We start from the raw sequence: 18,931 nt of genomic DNA, 5'->3' as shown, positions 1-18,931 counted from the left end.
TGTAGGTTATATGTTCACTGCACTTGCATTTTCTAGTATACACTGGAACAGCCTTCACTGCTGACCTTGACCAGGTGCTGATTGGTTAAAATTGAGTGCTAAAGTAAGTCTTCTGTGAATAATGGAATACGTAGCTTTTAAGAACTGTTTGATGTTTGACTGTGGTGCCAACTGCTATGTCTTTCCTTGTCTCTTTTTCCTCTTGGCCTTCTGCTACAAAATGTCTTGGAAATTAATCAGAGTAACAATCAATTTCTTTTTCAAAGCAGCCCAAGTGAAATATGGAAACTCAGCAAAGCAACAGGCCTCTTTTCTCTTCCCCTCCTCTCGCCTCCCTCCTCCTTCCCTCCTTCCTTCTTCCCTCCCTCCTTCCTTCCTTCCTTCTTCTTGGACAGGCACTTAGAGAGGTACTTAGTTTTTGAAAAGGGGCTGATTACCTCCTTCACTAATAGTTAGATGTTAAGCTGTTTTGGGATGTACTTGGAATATTCTGCTGCATTCTGACAAGAGCTTTGTGGAGAGGAAGAATTTGGATTTCTGCCTCCATCTTCAGTTATTCTGATTTCCATCCATCAGCCTCTCACAATAGAGAATTACTGATTTCAGAATGAGCAAAAATAATTGCTAACTATTTTTTTAAATACAGTAAACTTATTTTGTCTCAAAATGCCAATCAACAGAAGGCAGTTCAAATAACTAAGTACATTCCCCCCTGTTTTAATTTGAGAGAGAAATTACCTGGTCTTTTTTTTTTTTAAAGTAACTCACAATAAAAAGTTTCTGAGCAAATCAAGTTTAATATAATACATCGGCGGGAGGAGCACTTATATGTTTGTCCATGGATCAAGAATGTATATTACTGTTAGTATTGCTAATGCCGAGTCACTGAAATCTTGAAGGACCTGTGAAGTTATTGACAAAAAAGAACATCTTATTAATACAGTATTTAGTATATTTGATGCCATTCTACTTTCTGCACAATCTTTTCTGATAAATCTGAACATTCATCTAACCATTTTCCCCAATAATCTTGGATAAAAGGGAGTTTCTTAGAGTTATTGCAGTTATCAGTAGGAGCTTCCTTTCAGCCTTTTGACTGTGAAGGTAAAAATGTCAGACTCATATTTGTGAAGGGGAGAGTCTGTTCCAAATATTTTTTTCACTGCATTTTCTACCCCGAAAATTATGTTGCAACCTTGACATTTTTCCTCTATTAGTGCCTCTCAAATGTGAGAAGCAGCTGAACTCAGTGTATAATTACTTCTTGGGGGAAATTAGTGGCTCTGGCCTTTATTCTCTCCAGTCCTCATTTCTGTGTCACCTGCCTATCAGCACTCAGATCCCTTAATAGGTGCTAATAGACTAATATCTAAAGGTAAACTTACAAGAAGTATTATTAAAAGATAAAGGACATGAAGTGCTGGGAAACTTAAGAGATTTCCATCTGTAACCTCTAAGTCTGTTTACAGGTTTTTGTTTTGTTGTTGGCCTTCGCATTTCAGCGAGCCCCATGGTCCATGGTGGCATTTCTTAGCATTTTTGAATATGAGAATTGGCCCAGCTTTTATTGTTGTCATAGTTGTTAAGACATTTAATGACCTTGACTTTTTATATTTCTATTCCTTATGTTCCCTGCTGGCATCAGTCTCTTGACAGTCCCTGCTCTTATATCCTAAGTATGTGGTAAAGATGGCAAAATGAGTCATTTTTTAAATTTTTACCCTCCTGGAGAGTGATAAATGAAGCTGCGTTTGTTCCAGTGAATAGTAGAATTTGAAATCCCACAAAGCCACCTAGGTTATTAGACGAATATCGCAGAGCTGCTTATTATGCACTATGGCTTAATGTAGATTATAGATGTGACCAAACAGTAATTAGCAGAGCTAGAGCTGTAATTAAACATTATTGTGCTGCTCTGTGATTTCTCCTTAGATTTCTGTTGCAAAGTAGAAGGAAACTGAGTAGTCGTTCCAAATCCATAGGTGGATTTCCTCATTTCTCCCCACCCCCAAAATCTCACTTAATTAGCTAGATAATTAAAGTCATCCTCACACAAAGATCCTGAACTCTACTTAGTAACTTAACTCTGATCAGTAAGGGCAGCTTGATGCACACATACGTTAATCAGCTCCTTCCGTGTATTGTTATACTTAGTGATCAGTTCAGCTAAGTTTCTTCTCTTCAGGTTTAATTTGGCAACGGTGTTTTGTATTTATATCTTAGATGTTGTTTTCTGGATCTGTCAGTATAGAATTGCGAGCCTGGTTTTGTCTAGAATGTTAGTAGCTTATCTTTCTCTTGGCCTCTCAGCAGTACTGAATAACCTAAAGCCTAACAGGAAATGAAACCACCTCCAGAAAAGAGCTGTCTGTGATGGCTGAGAGAGTGTGCAGGGGACCCCCTGCAGACTTACCTCCCTGGGTACTCGGGATTGCTGCCTCAGCGATGAACTGGGTTGGCAGTAGGACTTGCCCAAGTGAGGCAATCAGGAAATTCACAGGAGTAACCTAGAAGGTTTAGGCCAATTTCTGTGTCCAACAAAGAAGACAAAAAAATTTCTCTGCTAGTAAAAGAAAGATATAAAAAAGGCAACAAACTGCAAGTAAAGGAAATGCACATACTGTCAAGCTGCTTCTAACTCAGTTCTCCAAGAGAAAGAACCAAGACATAGAGGTGTGGCCCCTCTCTAGTATCTCTCACGGGTAAAATGTCCAGGAACCTTTCTTTCCAAAGAGTTAATGAACCGCTTTTTTGTAGCTTCCTGAGAGGGCTTAGTGATTAGAACCAGAATCCAGCACTACACAGTAGCAGCAGGAAATCCGGTTTACTTTTTTTGTGTTGCTTTCACCTTCAGATATATTCATAGAAGTTTTAAAGGGTCTTTCAAGGTTTCAGTACCTCCCAAGAATGTTACCAAGTTAAATTATAAATGCTTGATTTTCAAGAGTGCAAAAACCAAAAATACCTTTTGGCATTTACCGTTATGCAGAAGATTCATCATTCAGGCTTCTACTTTCATTTTATAAGAGTGGAGTTAGGGAAGTACAGGGTGGATGTATGTAACAACAAACAGATAAGGATAATGTTTTGGCAGCTTTTCAAGGACCAGAATTAATCAGAATCAGTGTTTTGGCATTCTGTGGACTCTTGACAGTGATGATCTGCAAATAGCACTGACTTCCAATCCAAGAAGTCAGAGCTGGCTGTAGAGAATGGGTCTAATGCCCAGATCTCAGCTTCCAGGGTGGTATTCGAGTCCAGGAAGGTGTATGTTCATGCATATACGTGTTAAGAGAAGGGAGATGGATTATAGTAGGGTGGTGGTCATGCAGTAAACTATTCTAGAACCAGAGTTCTGTTGCAGAGTTGCCCAGCAGCTTGATTTATGGGTGCATGTGTGCTGGCTCTGAATGTAGGTATGTTGAAGGAGTACATTTAACCTGGAGTAAAAAGTCTTCACAAGGGAAAGAGGGTCCACATCCTTGACTCTCATTTTCTAGGTCTTCTGATTGATTTCATACTTAATCTCTAGGGAAGATCAGTCAGTGTGTGTACTGAGAGGTTTTGCACGTGCAAGACACTGTTTAGTTAGGATGTGGGCACTGTTAACTCAGTGTTGGTACTTTGTCAACCTGATAGATGCTAGGATTTAAAGAGTTAAGGGATTATTACTCTTTATTACATCTTTTCTTCTAGCTCTAGATGTGTTGCTTTCTTCTTGGAATCCAAGGAATTGCATTTTTGGTGAGAGGTTCTAGTTTTGGAGGTGAATTGCTGGTTCTTGTGGTTGACTATTCCTGTGTATGTGTACGTAGTCGACTTCATCTGCAGACTGCTATGGATTGGCCTCTAGATAGTGACAGTACCTCCTGTTTCTTACAGATAAATTTAATGTTAGATTCACACTCCAAAATGCCAGTCTCATTAACCAATCAGTGTTATAATCTCTGTGGGTTAAAAAACTCCATCAGATTACTCCCAGTCCTCCTATAACTTTTAAGTAGATTTCCTCTACCTGAAGATGAACTAAAGATTTAGTCCGCTTTTTGTTTTTTTAACATTTCTTTTTAATTTTAATTTTTTGAGGGGAGCAAGGGAGAAGGTAATTGAGCTTATTTATTTTTAATGGACGTACCGGGGATTGAACGTAGCACCTTGTGCGTGCTAAGCACGGAATCTACCACTGAGCTAGACCCTCCCCCCAGGTCTAGTCCTCTTGAAATGGCATTCCTGGGGTCTGGATATTTCTTCCCCTCTTGATCCCTACCTGTATTCTTGGATTTTATACCAGATTAATGTATTATTTGTTGAATGATTAGAGGGAAGCAAAGTGGTAGCAGTAAAACATGCCTCAGAAGCTGAGCCTTTGTCATCAATCTATGTGTGCCATTGCTGTTGAAATCTAGTGCTGATTCTCTTTCAGTAGAGCTTTTAAAATAAGATGAGGTTTGGGTGTTTTTTAATACACTTTTGGCCAAGCACAGTTTATGAGGAAGATTGTTGATAAGAAATAGAGCTTCTCCTAGTTCAGGGTGTGCTCATCTAAACCCCTAGATTTGTAGTGTTATCATGAGCTAGAACTTCACAGTAAGGACCGAGTCTTATATTTAAAGCCCTGTGCACTCTGGCAGGAAAAGATGTTGGACTGGATTAAATGCAGAGGAAATATTTCCTCTAAATGTTCTCGCAACTCAGCTACAACTTTCTCTTCCTCTGCAGATGGAGTCCCCTGTCTCCACACCAGCAGTGCTGCCACTGCACCTTTTGGTGCCAGTGGTCAGTAATGACATCTCATCCCCCTGTGAGCAGATCATGGTTCGTACCCGATCAGTTGGGGTCAACACATGTGATGTGGCTCTGGCCACAGAGCCAGAGTGCCTGGGCCCCTGTGAACCTGGGACAAGTGTCAACCTCGAGGGCATCGTGTGGCAGGAAACAGAAGATGGTAAGTGCTACGTGCGGCTTTCCGATCCCTTCTCAACCTGCTTCTGTCAACAGGGGCTAATTGTTATAAATAATACCAAGTATTTACTAGGAGTCACAAGTGACCATAGTTTGCTGGTGAGACCTACCCAGAGGGTTATAGCAAACTTCTCTGAAATTGCCCATCTTCTAGAGATTGCCAGTTTGAAAAATCAGTTATCTCCCCTTCATAGCTATTCAACAGTGTTGGCCCTGGTACTTACACACACATTTGGTAGGTGCTGGCCATGTAATTCAGACTGTGTCTGTACACTCCATTTTCCTTGCTATCATTTTATGTAGGAGAATTTGAATATACATGAACTTTTGGGTCAGGCTTGAAGATGAAAAGTAATAAAAGGGCAGCTGTGGGAGTCAAGGAAATGGAAAACAGGCGCTCTTAAGTTGACTTAGTGTTGGCTCATTGAATATGCAACTCTTGCCGTTTTTAACACCTGGAGGTGCAGCCAGCTCCTTCCCACTGGTTGCCTCATTGCCCAGCCACCCACACCACTTCATGCATCTGTCACTTAGTGCAGATTTTATAGGCCTAGGCAACAGGGAATACTGTTTACTTGGTCTTGTTTTCATGCATCTGCTACACAGTTGGCTCACCGTATGGTGCTGCTGCCCAAGGCTACCATCTAGACTTCTTGTACGTTCCATTTGCCCCTGAGAATGGAATCTCTTCTGTTTTGTAAGTTCATAAACCTGAACAAATAGGGGGCAAAGGGACCTAACCATGTATTTCAGATCCCTTGGTACCATCTGTGGCAATCTGATTTCAGTATATATTCTTTTTATAAAGAATCCAAGTGCTTGTCATAGAATGTGTGGTTAGTGAGGCTGGCCCTCAGAGTCCCATCAGATCTCTGCATCAGTAACCAGACTTTCAAAGTGTCCCCATTCTGAGGAGTTTCGAGGCCCAGAGGAGCACAACTAATTATCTCTGATTATCATAAGCTGTCTTGTCAGTCTGCCCATAGAAATTCAGGCATTTCATTCTGGTCATTCTAATAAAAGTCTGTTTCTCTGAATATTTTGTTGTGATTCAGTACTTAAAGTCTTCATGCAGTAGGTGCTAACGTGACACAGGTTAAAAATTCTGTGTTCTTGTCATTAGCAACATAGTAAAGTTTAAGCTTATAGAATAACAAACATTGCTGATGAAGTTTTATTGTGTGCCTAAGACCATAATGCAAAAAGGAAAAGAAAATAATCCTATTGTGTTAGAAACTGATGCAGAGACAGCAGAGAGAGAGGTTGATCTAGCGGTTGACTCTATATGTATGTGTACAGTATACAACCTAAAATCACAGGTGGCTGCCTCTGATTTTGGAAAAATTCATCTGCCTTTGGCCAAACATCTGAACAGCCAGAGTCTGTTGGAATGACAAACATATACAGACCACAGCTCTGGGCCACCAAACAAACTTCGGGGCCTATTGCCTCATTATATTGAAAATAGAAAACATTAATATCCTGCCAATTTACTGTTTTCTGCTCATCTGTGTGATCATGACTTTCTCCAAGGGCAGTGTGCTTTTCATGTATGTGAACCTGAGAATTCACCCTGAGACTGGGGCTAACCCTTTCACCCGCCTGAGAACAGTAGTTACCTTTTTATCTGAGGATCCTGTTCTCCCTCCTTGTCAGTGGGGATGTTAGTGCAGTTTTTTGTTTTTTGTTTTTTAATTATTTGCTCTGAAAGACTCTGTGATTGTTGCTGGCAGCCTATTACCAAGATCCCCGTTACACACTTTAAATTCACCCTGTATTGATATCATAGTTTGCAGTTTTGTATATAATTTAACAGGAAAGTATATGTCTTTCTCTTCCACTGTTCTTGAGCTTTGTGAGCTCAGAAACTGTGTTTTGCTCACCATTATATCCCTAGTACTTAATGCCTGACACCTATCGTAGGCCCTCCAAAATATTTATTTGAGTGAATGAATGCTTGCACCTGTGTGATTGTCATTTCTGGATCCATTCATATGTATCTAATAGGTACTGTAATGTCACATGCTTCCAAAATTCTATACCTTCTCAAACTCAGAATAAACATTACCCTCACCAGGTTTAAGATCACTCTGATTTATTTAAACCTATAAGATGTTTAGTTCTCTTAGTTTTAACACCTTATTTTCTCCCACTTATATTGTGTTTCAGAGCTTAGTACCTCACTTCTTTCTTTTTCTTTCATCACAAGAGAAAGAATGGTTCTGCAATTTTACACTCTGCTTTCTGGTCATCCCAGAGGCCCTTCACCTGAACTGGCTGTTGGCAGAGATCTGAATTGGAATCAGAGTTGGTTCAGATTCCTTTTGATCTTTAGATAACAGATTTTCTGCAAAGATCATTCTCTCAGATATGTAAGAGCTAGTGTACTGAATCAGTTCTCAAGTTAATAATAAGAACTATTTACAGATATTTAAAAAAAAAATCCTTCTAGCCTTCTAGGTTTTTTGTTTGCGCTCCGACTCTTTGTGCTTGTTTCTGTCTTCTCTGTCCGACATACTTCTTCAAATGGAAGAACCCATACAGCTTAGAGAGAAGCCATGAGTGCTTGGCCTCTGAAGGGAAATGAGGATCCTGAGGTCCCTGTAAAACTGAGCCACCTTGCAGAGAACAGGTATAAGGGTCATGGCCTCAGTTCTTCCTCATTTCTTTGTTCACCTGTCTGGCAGCCTTGCTTCTTTCTTTCCTAGCTCTCACTGTAAACCTTGTCTGGAGGCATTTGGAAATACCTGCAGATCCTATCTCTTTTTAGGCCATTCCTAATTCAGCCAGCACTACAAAGATCCTCCCTAGGTTCAACCTGAGGACTATTAAGAAGACCGAAGTATAACCTGGGGTGTTTTCCTTAACTTGAGACTTAGTCTTTGCACTTACACAGAGGCCTGATTCCCCTTGATTTCACTTTGTCCCACCTCACTTCAAATCAGAATAACAGGTCCCAAGACTATTTTTGGTTCACAGTCTTACGCTGTTTCCAGGACCAGGGTTAAGGTATCAGGAATCTTAAGGCAGACCATATACTTTTGCTGAGGCAAAATTGCTTACTGGCTTCTATGGTATTTTAAGGAAAGGCAAAGCTAACTTACTAGATAAGAATTCCAGAAGTGCTACAGGGTCTCCTTTTTAGACCACAGCACTAAGTTGAAGGCCATCACTAACAGCATATTTCACTTTGGCAGATATACTTTCTAGAAGAATTTGTGATACAGTGAAAAGAGCTCTGGAGAGAAAATCAGGAGACCTCTATGTCCTTGCCACTATCATTGTGACCTTGGACAAGTTCCTTAACTTCTTTGAACCTTAGTTACCTCATCTCTTAAATACAGTTGAACTAGGTGACCAGTGAGGACATATCCAGCTTTTAAATTACTACACTTAATAAACCTTAGAGTCAGCATGGATCCAGTACTACTTGATTATGGCATATACCAATGGACAGTTTCATATACCACTCATGAGAATGAAGTCTAGAAAATATTAATACCATTGGTGAGATTTTATTGTACACTTGCTTCTATAGATTTGTTTAATCAGAAAAATTGAACTATTTACCTTGCCAGTCTCAAACTGAAGAAATATCCACCTCCCATTTTTCAGTTCCTGATCCTAGACTGACAAGTGAAAGAATTCACAAAACTGAGCTAGTTGGTTTTGATACAAGTTTATGCTAGCTGACATAAGCTGAGTTCACAGTACCGCTTAACAGTCCCTTCATCTGCCTGTTACGTTCACACTCCCCAGTACTTACTTCATTCTCAAGATTCATTAATCCATTCCATTCTCTCTTCAGGCTCTTAAACAACCAAGGTCAAAGCTACCCACCTACATCCTCCAGCTTCCCTTCTATTTATTAAAATGTACTTTTTATTGTTATTTCCTTTTTCTCTTCTTATTCTGAAGATTCTTTGAGATTTTATACCATGAATTTTATCTACTCTTTCTTCTTCATCTTCATTCTTTCCTCTCCTGTTTAAACTCTTTCCCACTGTAACACTTCCTTACAGTGAAAATATTTTCCTCATCCTTGCTACCCCTTTGAACTACTGACCTCTCCCCTTTTCTTGCCTACTTGCTATTGCTGTTTTCGATCTCTTTTTACCTGCCCAGTATCATATAACACCTTGCCATCAGATTTCTTCTGCCACTATTTGAAACATTTCTCATACCAATGATTATCTGTTTTCCAAAGGTCGTCTCTGTCTTTCCTTTACTTTTAGAAGCTCTGCTATTTCTTCATTCTTGGAGCTCTTCTCTCTTGCCTTTGTAATATTGCACTTCCCCAAATTTCCATGTCTCTTTCTAATTAATTTTTCTCTTTATCTTGTGTCACTCCTTCTTCTTTCATGTATTCATTAGGTTAGAAACTCCTAAAACTGATGGGTTTTAGGATGCTGAAACACTGATCGTTACTGTCCTGTTGTTTTCTAGATGGGACCTGTGGCAGCTGGTGCCGCACTCCCTTTGCCTGACAAGCAGCCTCATCCGCAATATATTTTTTCATTTACGGTGTGTGCCATGGTGAGGGAAGTTGAGGAAACATTGAGTTAAAGAATGGGATTTGGCTGCTAGGAACAGAAAATGAAGTAATAATGATTTAATGTAAGAGAATTCTGAAGATAGGCAGTCTAAGGCTGTTATAATGGCTTCACAAGGAGTTCCAGGCTCCTTACAGTTACTTATTTTTGCAAAATTGCTAATCTAGCTCTAGCCAACATGTGTACTCCCCAAGTTTGAAAACAGAGGAGAACGGTAAAACAGCATCTGCTTTCTACCTAATCTGTTTCCCTTTGACAAGCTTTTGAACAGTTTGCAAGCTTCTGGTTTTGTGTATTACACCTAATACATTGAAAACCCCAACAGACCACTGGAAAAAAAATTTTTTTAACTGTAGTATAGTTGATTCACAATGTTGTATTAGTTTCTGGTTACAGCAAAGTGATTCAGTTATATGTATATATTTTTTCATATTCTTTTTCATTATAGGTTATTATAAGATATAGTATAGTTCCCTGTGCTATACAGTAGGACCTTGTTGGTATTTAAAAATATTTCCCTTTCAATCATCATATATGTTTTAAATAATTCAGAAGACTAGTGTATGACGTTTACCCAGACAGTTAACATTTCTGTTGTTCTTCCTCCATTCCTGATGTTCTGAGAGTCCCCTCTATCGTTTTCCTTCTGTCTGGAGACTCTCCTTTGGTAATTCTTTTAGAGCAGATCCACTGGGAATTAATTCTGTGAGAACGTCTTTATTTTACTTTTATTCCTAAAAGGTATTTTTTCCTGGGTATAGAAATCTAGGTTTACATTTCTTTCAGTACTTTAAAATGTTCCGTTTCCTTTTCACCTTCATGATTTCTGAGAAATATACAGTCACTTAAATTGTTATTTGCCTATAAAGTAATATGTCATTTTCCCCTGTTGTTTTCAAAATGTTTCTGTCATTTGGAGCATTTTGATTATGATATGTCTGACGTGGATTTCTTTGAGTTTATCCTGTTTGAAGGTTCACTTAGCTTCTTGAATGTGTAAATTTGTCTTTTTTCAAATCTTGGGAGTCTTTGGCCATTGCTTCTTCATTAATTCTTTTTGTTCCGTGCCACCCTCTTTCTCCTCTCTTTCTAGGACTACAGTGTCATGACTATACACCAATCCTTACTTGTTTCCACCTAGGATTTCTGTGTCTGTTCTTCTCTATTAGACTATAAGATGGTTAGGCCAGGAACTGCATTTTATGTATCACTGTATTTCTCCAAGGATTAGTTCAGTCTTTACACAGAAAGTAAAATAATCACTAAATATTTGATTAATAAAATTGACTGTGTGGTTAAAACTTGTCACTTTTTTGGTAACCTCTCGGGCTCATTCGCTAGTTATTGATTAAAAATAATGAAGAATTTTGTAAGGTGCTTTCTTTGTTTTTTGTTTTTGTTTTTTTTTTTAAAACAGTTGCTCCCAGCACCAGTTTTTTGAAATTACAAAAGTCAGTGATAGAACCTCCAGAGATTTTTCAGAGGAAATGGTTTGAAATTATACTCTGAGGAACTTGAGCATGGAGGAACCTCATAAGCAGTCATAAATAAGGAGTGAGGGGTGCTGAGTGGACAGGCCCTAGCCCCCACCTCTGCTACTCCAACAGATGAAACCCAGAGGAGTTCTACTTTGGGGTGACTTATATGTTAAGGTCCTTTGTAAAACTATGTTTGAAGAGGAGTCTTCTGTTTTGATAATCATTTATCTAGGTTCACCCTCCCACTCCACGTTGAAATTCTCTTACAACATCTCTGAAATTAGTCTGGTCTTCTTTTGCTGGAATATCAGAAAGACAGAAGTTGTAGTGCTGTACCATGTTTTTGAAGCTGAAGTGAGTGCAGCTCCCTTATATGCCAGAGGGTATGAAAAGCTGAATTCTAGCTTAATGATTTGGTGGGGTGGAGAAAGTTTTCAAGTTTTGCACTTGGTGAAGGTTTTGTTATATATATGGGTAAGCAGACATGGAAAGGCTATGCATTTCCTTCTCCACATCAGGGTGTACATTTTTATTCCAGCAACTAGCAGTGTCTGAAACTGAGAAGAATTGTGTCCAGGAATAATAGTGCCTTAAAGGCATAGTCGTGCAGAACTAGTATCTCTGAATTAGAGTCAAGAGAGTTGGATTCCAGAACAGATTATACATTTAGCTAGCAGTGTGATCTTGGATAACTCTCTGAACTTCTCCTGCCCTTAGATTTCCTACTTATAGGGGCTTGGGCTACATCTGCCCTACCCAGTAGAACTTTTGGTGATGGAAGTACGCTCTCCAAAATGATAGTCCAGTGACACGTGATACTGAGCACCTGAAATGTGGCACCTGGGACCGAATTTTTAATTTTATTAAATTTAAACATTCACATATAGCTAGTGGTTTACCATATTGAACATCTTATGGGCTAGATGATCTTTAAGTTATATATACCTAGAAGTGTATATATGCTCTGAGAAGAGTCATCTGTGGGAGGATGAAGAGACTGAGTAAACAGCTGACATCTACACAGACGAGGGTGACTTCTGTGTGCTCTGTGTGCTGTTACCTGGGAGAACATTTGGCTCTGCTTCAAACTGTGTGTTTGAGCCCTGTACTTGGTCTGTGGGCTGCAGCTTTCTCATTATCAGAGTAATAGGCAGTGGTTTTGCTTAGCAGGAAGTTAGTTTGCCTGTGGTAGCTCCGCTGAGAACCTGCCTCAGCCGATCTTCATCCTCAGCTGATTGCAGATCCCAGCTGTGGGCCTTTGTCCTTCTCACTAAACGGAAGAGGCTGTCCATTAACCTTTCATGGAAATCATAACCTTAATAGTTACCCTTGGTTTATTCTGTTTGATTCTGATGTAGGAAGTTATGCGTGTGGACCATGAAATATCTAATTTTAGCTACTTATACCAGAAGGTAAAGATGGTTCTCAGCTACTGATTTTTCTTTTTCCTTGGCTGTAATTAATGCTCTTTCACTTTCAGTTTTGCCTCAGGCAGCTCTTACCTGGAGGGAGATGGTGTGCAGTGACCAGGGTTTCTCTACTGCTTAGCCAACCGCTTACTAGCCTGACTCTTGCAGAAACAGCTCTACCAGTAGCACAGTCATAAAGAGCTAGCAGCCATTGTCTGGCACCACAAATCTTCATAGCAACAGACCACCACATGGCAACAGCAGCCACACAAAGAAAGCATTAGGGAAATCAATACTTACTTTCTCCCAGCCCCTCCTCCACCCAAAACAACAGCCAACACATTCTTTCCACCTGGCAGTTAACTCCCAGGGGATGCTTTAGGGCAGTTACGTGTTTGTGTACCCTTGTGGATTGTGTTATCTGTCCACTGTCTTATATTTAAATCTTGAAGCCCTAAGGAAAAGTTTCAGTTACAGACTTTTTTGAGTTTCATTTTGCAAATTGCAAAATAAACTAATCTCCCTTTTGTGCACTCTCACCTACCTCCTCCCTCCCCTCCAGCAAAGGAGAGTCAGGCAGTGAGTTGGCCAGGCTGCAAGCTTGCCAGATATGTAAGGCTTGTTTCAAATGAGATTCTTTTGATATTTCAGTAACAAAACCCTCTCAGATGGGTTCAGAGACATACCTCTGTTGTTGTTAATGCCATCCTTTAGCAAATAATTTAGTTCATCTACTTCTGTATGAACCCCAGTAAGTGATACCTAGGCAATAAATACAGTTCTGATATAAACTGCGACTAATCACGAGCCCCAACTAATTTAGCTTTGGCATGATTCCAAGGGGAAAAGGCCCCATTTGAGAGCCTTTGTGTTTTCTTGCCCCGTTGATAAGGTCATTTAACTATTCTGGGCCTCAGTTTGCTCATTTACAAAATGAGGAGGTTGGACTACATCTCTTTGTGGTCCTTCCAGCTCTGGTATTTATAACTGATCATTTCTGTGGGACAGAAGAGGGAACTGTCTTTATTAATCATGGGTTGTGGTGAGGGCTGCTGGAAGATGTTGGACCCTCCTGTTTCAGTGCTTCTACACTGCTAAAAGCAGGTCCTGGCCCTGCCCTCATTGATAAAGCTGATGGGCAGAAGCTGTTAACAAACTTGGCAGCTAGCCTTTTCTCCCATGGCAGCAGTTTCTGACCAGTTCAGGCAGAGCTTTTCTCCAAAGTCACTGCTACTGCCTTTTAATGATACCAGTGAGATATTTTCTCTCTCCCTCTCTCTCTCTCTCCTATCTCTCTCCCTACCCCACACCTCCTCTCTGTCTCTGACTACTCCATGAAACAAGATGCTGTTCTCCACCTCTTCTGCTACTTTGTTATCCCATCTCCCATAAGCTCTACCGAACAGAGAAATCGTAGGGCATGAACTTTATAATTTAGGCAGCTGGAGATAATTTCCCCAGGATAGGGTGGGTAGGTAGCTGATTCCCTTGGCATGAGGCAGCATTGCTAAATGGCCTTGTGTTCTGTCTGCCAGGCTTTGGCTTTGTTAGGCCCATTTAGGCCTCTCTGTATTTGAGTTAAATTATAGTGGCAAACCAGACCCATGTACTTTTAGAGGGTTAGGGGTTAGAAAGAATGGAAAGTGTGTCATTTATAGGCCCTGCTACTTGTTAATTGCATAAGGAATCCACTGTCCCTGTGCTTACTCATGCCAGATCCTTTATTTCCCTTCTCCATAGCAACAAGCTCTATGACAAAAAGGCTATGGTGAGAAATTGAGTAGCTCCCCTCCCACAAGTTGTACTCTATTTTCTCTTTAGGATGTCTAAAACAAGCCTGAAATACTGCTATCAAATAATTTTCCACCCTCATTGAACTAATAATCAAATGAAACTTTTAACCCTGAACGAATTCAGTGAACAACCTGCTTTCTTCTTATTTGACTCTAATTATCCCTCTCTTTTAGAAGTTTTCCTGTATCATTCCGTACACTTGAAATACTGTGCATCTTCCTATTTACCAAGCTCCCCTCTGCTTTTTAGCTTTTACCCTACTCGTTAGAATTATTATATTTAAAAAGTCTTCCAGAATCAAGTATCAGTATGGAGAAAGAATGGGTGAATAAAGTAGACCCTGCACCACCACACTCACCCCCATATGCTGTTGCTTTAGATATTAGACAGGTCTCCTACCCCGGCAGTTGGACAGACTGCCTTTGAAGTATAGAACTTGTCTAAAAGTATAGAACATTTCAGCTGATCCTGACTCTGATGTACAGGAGTCACAAACCCAAAGATTTTGTTTTTGTTTTTATGTTAATAGATCTTTCAACAACAGTATAAAAATATAACATTGATAGACCTAGAGATTATCATACTTAAGTGAAGTAAATCACACAGAGAAAGATAGATTTCATATGATATCTCATATCTGGAATCTAAAGAAAATGATACAGATGAACCTATTTACAAAACAGAAATAGACTCACAGACATAGAAAACAAACTTATGGTTACCAAAGCAGATAAATTAGGGATTTTGGATTAACGGATACATACTACTATATATAAAGTAGGTAAACAACAAAGACCTACTGTATACCACAGGGAACTGTATTTGATATCTTGTAATAACCTATAATGGTAAAGAATCTGAGAATATATATATCCACACACACACACATATGACTGAATCACTTTGCTATACACCTGAAATGTTGTAAATCAACTATACTTCAGTTAAAAATTTTAGAAACAACAATAGAAATATGAGTATGTGCACAAACCATAAGCACACAGGTCCCTGAATTTTCAAAGTGAGCACACTCCGTGGTACCAGCACCTAAATGAAGAAGTGCAGTATTACCAGAACCCCAGGAGCCCCTTCGTATCTCCCTTTCAATAGCTCACCCCTCAAAGAAAATCAGTTCTGACTGCTAACATCGTAGATTAGTATTATCCATTTTGAACATTATATATGTGTGTAGAATCATTACAGTATGTATTTTCTTATGTGTAGCTGTTCAACATTATGTCACTGAAATTCATCCGTGTTGTTGCACATAGTTGTACTTTATTTATTCTCATTATTTTACAGCATTTCATTATATGAATATAACTAATTTACTCAGTTGTTATTGGGCACGTTGGTTGTTTTTCGTTTGGGACTGCTGTGAAAAATGTTGCTGTGAAAATTTTTGTGCATGTCCTTTGGGGGACTATCTGTACATTCTTTTATTCTCTAACACTTAGGAGTGGAATTCCTAGGTCGTAAGATATGCATATGATCAGCTTAATAGATAGTGCCAGTTTCGCAAAGTGTCTGAACCAATTTATACTCCTACTTCCAGCTAGAATCCTGTTTGCTCTGCATTCTTGCCAACACTTGACCTTATGTCTTTTTCATTTTAGCCATTTTGGTTGGTGTGTAATGGTATTTGATTGTGATATTAATTTGCATTTCCATGTAAGTTATGAAATTAAGCATTGGACACTTGGAAATCTCCTTTTATGAAGTATATTTTCACATCTTTTAGCTATTTTTAAATTGAGTTGTATAGTTTTTTCTTACTGGTTTGTTAGGAGTTCTTTGCATATTATGGTTTTGAGTCCTTTGTCAGATATATGTATCATAAATGTCTTCTCTATCTTTCCTTTTCTCTTAATGGTACCTTTTCATAAATGGAAGTAAGTTCTTGTTTTTACGAAGTCTAGTTTATCTTTTTCTTTTATAGTTAGTGCTTGTTTGTGTTCAAGAAAATTTGCCTTTCCCAAGATAATAAAGATATTCTAAGAACTTTGTTGTTTCTCTTTTCATATTTAAATCTATAATGTATCTGAAATTGATCTTTGTTTAGGATGTGAATTGGGAGTCAAGATTCTGCCTTTCTCATGTGGATATCTAATTGACCTAGGACTTTATTGAAAAGACAAACTTCCCCCACTGCACTGCAGTGTCCCATTTGTCATAAATCAAATGACATATGAGTGGATTTATTTCTGGGCTCTTTCTTCCTTTCTGTTCATCCATTCGTCTAGTCTTGGGTCAATACTACACTATCTTAATAACTATAGCTTTATGTGTCTTGCTTGACATTTAGTAGTATAAATCTCCAGCTTTATCATACTTCAAGATTGCCTTGACTGTTCTTGGCCTTTTGCACTTCCATATAAGTTTTAGGATGAGTTATGAATTTTTATGGAAACAAAGACCCTGCTGAGATTCTGATTGGGATTATATTGAATCTACAGCTCAATCTGAAGAAGCCTCGAAGTTTTATCCTTTTATATTTTAATAAGCTCAGTTGTGGGGAGGGGTACAGAATCAGAGCAAGTCAGTAATATTGCTTAAGGAGATTGTTTAAAATATATGTTAGCTACCCCCTACTTATATTCTGAATCATCAGGTTCGCAGTGGAGCTTGGGCATGTTTATTGTGAAATAGCTCCCCAGGATTTATGATTTGCTGCCGTCACCGCTGTTCTCCACCCACCCCTTTGGCAAACCACTGACCTAGACGGTAATCTCCTTGGCTAGCAGCAGTAATTCAGGGAGGATAGTTAAAGTGAAATCTGACTGGTTTAATCAATACTGGTTTGAGGCTGTATCAGTTTCCTAAGGCTACTGTAACAAAATCCCCAAAATTGGGTGGCTTAAAACAATCAATTTAGTGTCTCATGGTTCTGGAGGCTAGAAGTCAGAAATCAAGGAGTTGGCAGAGCTGTGCTCTCTCTGATGGTTTGAGGGGAGAATTCTTCCTTGTCTCTTACAGCTTCTGGTGTTTGCCAGCAGTGTTTGGTGTCCCTTGGCTTGTAGATGCCGTCACTCCAGTCACATGGCTTTCTTTTCCTTCTGTACTTTCATATCTTCTCTCTGGTTGTGTCTGTCACTGTATTGAAATTCCCCCTTTTTATTATGATACCAGTCATATTGGATTAGAGCCCACTCAAATGACTTCAGTTTAATTTGACTGTCTTTGTAAGGACTCTGTTTTCAAATAAGATCACATTCTGAGGTGCTGAGAGTTAGGACCTCAATATATCTTTTTTGGGAGGGAGGGTGGGGGGACACAATTCAACCCATAACAGAGGCCATCAAAAATTTCAGAATAATTATTGCCACAAGTTAGAGAGAGGAAGGAAATCTAGTACTGCTCATAATAATGAGAAGCATTGCTTCCCAAGCCGGTCTGGGCAGAAGAGTGTCCACCCTCTGATGCCGGCTGTTCCTCTCCTGCCACTAGTGTTTCCTGTCTCCTTAGCACTGAGGGTCTCAATGTGGTTTAGTTCTGCTCTGTTAACAAACCCTGAAAATGCCAAGTGGCGGCTGCCAGAAAGAAAAAGAGGCCTCAGCAGTTAGCTGCATCTCTCAGCCTCTAGCTGAAAGGAAAAGTGCCCCTTGGAGGCCAGTCCCTAGCCATGCTCTTATCCTCATTCTTCCTGCCAGGTCATAAAGCAGTAAAACTGTGGACAAGTGTGATTCCATCTCAACCCCGGGCAAATATTTCTTCAAAGCTGTCCCACTGAGATGATACCTTCCTTCTTATTCCCAGTGGTTTTCCAACAAGGACTCCAGCTGGACAGCCAAAGGCACGAGGCGTCTGCTGAGCCACCTCCCACTGTGGGTGTACATCGTGAGGCTGCCTCACTAAGGGGAAAGGGAGAACGTGAGGCTTACGGGTGTGGTGAACCAGCCCTTGTTGCACTTAAGCAGTTTCCGTGGTGCGGGAACTTTTCTCTGGGAGGAGGAACTGGATCAGATCTTTAGCCTTCCTCCCCAGCCTCCCAGTCCCCACAGCCTGGGGGTGGAGTGGTTTACATTTGGTGGATGTTCCACTTTGGCCTTTCCTCTCCAACCTACACTAGGTCATAGTTTTCTTTTCCTGCTTATAGTTTTAGCGGCAGCAGATCTACCTAACCACTCACCAGACCGGTACTTGCTTGATAATGGTTTCAGGTGGCCTCTGTTACACTTTTGTCTGAAATTCTGTGGAGGGAAAATAACCATAGTTCTGTGAAAATGGCTCCAGGATGATGGTTATTACCTTTGTGCTTTCTTTGGCTTATTCTTCCCCAAAAGATCCCAGGGTTTCGGATTTTTGTTTCCTGTCATTCCTAGAACTGAAGGTAGAAAAATTTAAAGACACCAGCATTGGTTCCTGGATTTTGCTGCACATTAGAATGTGGGGGCGGGGATTTACGAAGTCCTGATGCTCAGGTCTCACCCAGTTAAACGAAATCGGAATGTCTGTAGGTGGGAGCCAGATGTGTCAGTATTTTTAAAAGAGCTCCAGGTGTATCCAGTATGCAGCAAGTGTGGGAACCGCTGCTCTGTAGGTTTCAGGCATTTCTGCAGAATACTTTATCCTAAATTGCTTATTGGATAACCTCACAGATTTCTTCTTAGAATGTTAATAAAGAACTCCTGGTAAGTATAGACTCTCTTTGAAAGTATTCTCTCTAAAGGAATAATAATCACATTTCTGCCTTTGGGTTTCTGGTTTTAAAACCTACACATGATTTGGTCCTTCC

General features: G+C 39.8%; 1 protein-coding gene and 1 long non-coding RNA gene across 8 annotated transcripts in view; one reads left to right on the top strand and one right to left on the bottom strand.

Annotated features, from left to right (window-relative positions):
• The window catches only part of ZNF609 (zinc finger protein 609), a 185,918-nt gene that overhangs the window by 126,159 nt on the left and 40,828 nt on the right, over nt 1-18,931 (top strand). For all 7 annotated transcript variants that reach the window (XM_072962242.1, XM_072962243.1, XM_072962238.1 and 4 more), the window contains one exon: nt 4,720-4,945. In XM_072962242.1, coding sequence (XP_072818343.1) covers nt 4,720-4,945 — 226 coding nt within the window. The remainder of the gene's footprint in view (nt 1-4,719; nt 4,946-18,931) is intronic.
• On the bottom strand, nt 783-12,602 carry LOC140696764 (uncharacterized). Its single transcript, XR_012073251.1, has 4 exons — nt 12,496-12,602; nt 8,533-8,591; nt 2,414-2,528; nt 783-902 (listed from the first exon to the last, which is right to left on the bottom strand). It is a non-coding gene; the product is annotated as an uncharacterized lncRNA (long non-coding RNA).

The sequence above is a fragment of the Vicugna pacos genome, chromosome 6 (genome assembly GCF_048564905.1).
Source record: "Vicugna pacos chromosome 6, VicPac4, whole genome shotgun sequence".
NCBI lineage: Eukaryota > Metazoa > Chordata > Mammalia > Artiodactyla > Camelidae > Vicugna > Vicugna pacos.
The sequence above is the reverse complement of the archived record's forward strand: the minus strand, read 5'-3'. Positions and strand labels throughout refer to the sequence as shown.